Below are 4,039 nucleotides of genomic sequence, written 5' to 3' on the forward strand. Positions count from 1 at the left end.
AGTTTTGCAGCAGAAATGTGATGGTTAGCAAAATCCTGCCGTGCCTCCTGTGCTGCAATATCATCACGTGCTTGCCTTTGCTACCAGGTGTAGCTTGTGTGGGTGGGGGTGCCTTCAAACATAAATTACCAATAAACACGCATTGTATTTAGTGTCGGGGAATTAACTGAGCTTTCTGGAATGAAAGCCTTTTGGCACAAAAATGATAAACCAAGGTTGACCTACCTGAATGGGTCCCACTGACATCAGCAGGTTTTTCAGTTGGACATCAGTAGTTGATGAAGAAAGCCCTTCAACTGACACAATACAGGGCTGAGGTTTGCACTCCACCACTCGCAGGTTCTGTTTATTTGGCATCAAGCGTCCTCGGCCCATCTGGCCTGCTACTCCTCTGCCTCTGCCGTGCATAATGACCTGCCAACAACAAAAGTAACAGTATTTTGATTTACTTACCCACTGACTCTGTGTGCTGCACTTGACAGAGGATAAAAAAGTTGGCTATTTACTTGAAGACTTGATTAAAGTACACGTTGATTTAAAACAGCTTGTTGCTGCTTGCCAATTTGAAAGGCCATTTACTAACATATTCCTCCACTGCTTATGCAAACCTCTTTTAGCAGGATAAGAAGTTATATATTGAGTTATATATACTGCATTCATCCTAGAAGCCTCAGCTGTAGCACAGATTGATCAACCATGCAGTGGAGGATCTCAGACAAAAATATATAACCTAGTTTTCAACACTGATCACATCAGCAGCATGTGTTCAGCTCCCACATTTTGAGTATGGACAAAAAAACCCAACAGGTGATCCCTCTCCTTCTTCTATTCTTAACCCATAGTTAAATTTAATGTACTCACAAGATCAGCAAAGTGTTTCAAGCACCTTCAATCTCTACTGCTACCAAATCTTTGTTTTATTTGCATAAGACTAAATAACTTTAAAATAACTTTTTTCAAAGTTCCTTTTTCCTGTACTCTGGAGAAGGAAATGCATGGATTTAATTCTTGCAAATTAAATGCTGAACAATAAGAGAGTGGAAAAATAACAATGAAACAGAGTAACAAACATCAAACAGAGTTAACACTTAAGTTAACACTTAACACTTCAAAACCCATCAACAGAGTTTCTTGATTCCTACTTGGAAAGCCTATGATGGGTAATAACTTTTCATACCCTTCACATCTGCAACAAAACTTTATCCTTATATGAAACAGGAAGATTATGGCCAACAGTTCAAAACCAAGAACTTAAAAGCCAAAATGCCAGCTACCTTCAAGGAGTGTGCCAGCTTGCAAATGCAGAGAAGGCACACACTGCTGCCACCCTGACCCTTCCCTGCCTCCTACCAGTGCATGCTCAGGGCAAAAATCAAGTTACAAGATCACCAACTGTTCTGAGTGGATCCAGCAAAGAGCATCCTGAAACAGTTACTGTGTGCTCCTACATAAGCAGCAAACTGCTAAAATGACATCTTAAGCACAATTTCAAAACCCACTTGGTTTTAAAGCTAAAAAGCACACTGGTTACCATCTCTTCCAGTAGCTGTCTTGGGACACGTGCACTTCCCCAGGGAGTGCTGAGCTGGCCAGAACATCAGCAGATAAAGCAACCTGCAGGCACAGCCAGTCTGTGCTGGATACAAACAAATCTCTCTAGATTAAAAGCTTTATATGCAATTATGCATCTCCTGGCAATTGACAAACAGAATGCTGGTTATTAATAAAGCAACACAGCTAGACAGTGAAACTTCTAGCACCAATATGCATCTAAAAATCACCTTTTTAGGTTGATGGATTCCCTGGATGTTTTTGACTCCTTGAGGAGCTGGTGAATGGATCTGTGCCTGCTGCTGCTGTTGGTGCTGCTGCATTCCCTTTGTCAATGTGACCTTCCGCACTGGCGGCTGTTTCGGCTCCGGGGGTTGCTGAGGCCGCTGGGGTTGGCCCTCGGGGTGAAAAAAGCCAGCATCCTCTCCCCCCTGCTGAAATCAACAACACAACAGCGGCTCAGGGTCCAGGCACTGCACACCCTTGCCCTGAGCAGGCTCCTGCCACATTCAGCTCATTCAGAGAGTGTCCAGGGCTCTGCCTGCTAAAGCAAACTGGTGGCTGCGGCAGGCGCGTGCAAAGGCTCAGCCTGGAAATTGCACTTCAGCCTAAAATAAATCTGTGCTAGCTGAACAACAGTTTAATTTGTTCAGGTTTTATTATAATTACAATGGTCAATCATGTCTTTTCATGTTTTCACTTCTCTTTCCAAATTATTCTCCCTTCCAGGTTACATGAGAACTATGGTGTGTGTTATATTTTTATTACTTCTTTTTTTTTTAAATATAATGAGAGACATACACATTACAGAAGGAAGAGCAAAGAACTGTGAAGGCTGGAAGAATCAGGAAAATGTTCTGCTCATCTTTAAGCCTCCGACCTCTCTTTAGTTAAAAAACTGATACTTATTTTTAAGTGCATACTCCTTCTCCAACTTCTATACCAGCAGCTTTTTAAGCAGTCCCTTTCCTTGGACACTGTCTGTACTTGGAACAGTTCCTCAAGGTGGTTTTTTGTTTGCCTTACAAAGCTCTTATATTTGTAATCACAAACACAGTGAAACACCATCTCAGTGTCTCTCTCATCCAAGGTAACTCTTGCCACAACATCTCTTGGTGCAATCAGGCACAGTACAACCATGAGCTTAAAAGCACTGAAATTATTCCCTTCCACTGCCTCTACACAACAGTTCATTTTTTTCCTAGAAACAGGTGATTCTTGAATTTGTGTCTGCCTGTCCAGATTACAACAATCACTGAAAACTCCATGGAGCACGAACCACAGAGTCTGACAAAAGATCAGGTACTTTTGCATCCATGACCTGCATTGTATTATTGCAGTTTCAACAGCAGTATCTATGCCTTGACAGGACTTCAACTTCAGACCTCAAATACTAATGAACATTTTATTTGCAGGGGGAAGGCTTTGACTAACTCCCTAACCAACCTCTGGTAACCCCACAAAAGCTCTCAAATAGAATGCATGTCTAAGGGAAAAAAAGCAAAATATTATGAAAGCACCTTTATTTACACAGGATTTTCTTTTTCCCTTCCCTTAAATATTCACAAAACTCCTTTTGCACCTGTAACACATCACAAACCAGAGGGTTTCATGCTAACTGGCACATGTCTCGTGGATAAGGAGACAAACACAAGGGTGCAGAAGGAACAGACTTATGGTCTAATAGCAAAATTACTTTCATTGAGAATACAAATTAGTACCTCTTCATTAAAGAAAAGCAAAATCAATACCTAGTGAGGACTGGTTACTAAGCCTCAGCTAAGATTTGGTTAAGAAATAATCTGTGGTACGAGGGCCAGTCTTAGGTTTGATAGTTCAGTAGTTCAGAATTTACACCTCAAAATCAAGGCCTCTGCATGATAAAGTATATGCAGGCTACAATTTCTCAAGAACTCAAGTATTTAAATCCCAGACAAAGGAGCTTCAAACCTCCTTTCACTACAACTCAAAAGCCTAAAGCTCATCATAGCATTTGTCCACAGTGTCCAAAACAAGAAAGCAACAGAAATGTGCATCAGTCTTTTCCACCTCTAATCACAAACAGGTTCTTTTCTCTGCTGAACTGAATGGCACCAAGTCTTCATGGAAAGTTTGGTATATAAACCTTTGAGAGCAGCAATTAGTGAGAAATTACAAAGCTTTCCCTTCAGTTTCTCTTCAATTTGTATTCAAAAATACAAAAGCAAGAGCACTCCTGAAAAACCCAAACATATGCACAAAACCTTACCAGCATTAAATCCTTGTTTAATATTAGTTCTGATATCAACATCACCATAAGCTATATGCCTTGATCAGATAATTTCATTTATTCAACCCTACAGCACCTGGAAAATGATGAAACTAAAAGGAACAAAAAAATTCTAGGAGGAATTTAAATGCAATAACTGGGAGTTAAAATCTAATCTCTGCTAAATGCCTGCTGTGAGAACCATAAATATTTGCAACCATTTCTTTCCAAACCAAAAAT

At 40.5% G+C, this 4,039-nt stretch overlaps 1 protein-coding gene across 1 annotated transcript in view; it reads right to left on the bottom strand.

Annotated features, from left to right (window-relative positions):
• The window catches only part of RBM33 (RNA binding motif protein 33), a 112,458-nt gene that overhangs the window by 17,950 nt on the left and 90,469 nt on the right, over positions 1–4,039 (bottom strand). The window contains exons 17-18 of the mRNA XM_031061729.1: positions 1,782–1,985; positions 226–414 (exon numbers count right to left, since the gene is read on the bottom strand). Coding sequence (XP_030917589.1) covers positions 226–414; positions 1,782–1,985 — 393 coding nt within the window. The remainder of the gene's footprint in view (positions 1–225; positions 415–1,781; positions 1,986–4,039) is intronic.

Source organism: Geospiza fortis, unplaced genomic scaffold (assembly GCF_000277835.1).
Source record: "Geospiza fortis unplaced genomic scaffold, GeoFor_1.0 scaffold282, whole genome shotgun sequence".
Lineage (NCBI taxonomy): Eukaryota > Metazoa > Chordata > Aves > Passeriformes > Thraupidae > Geospiza > Geospiza fortis.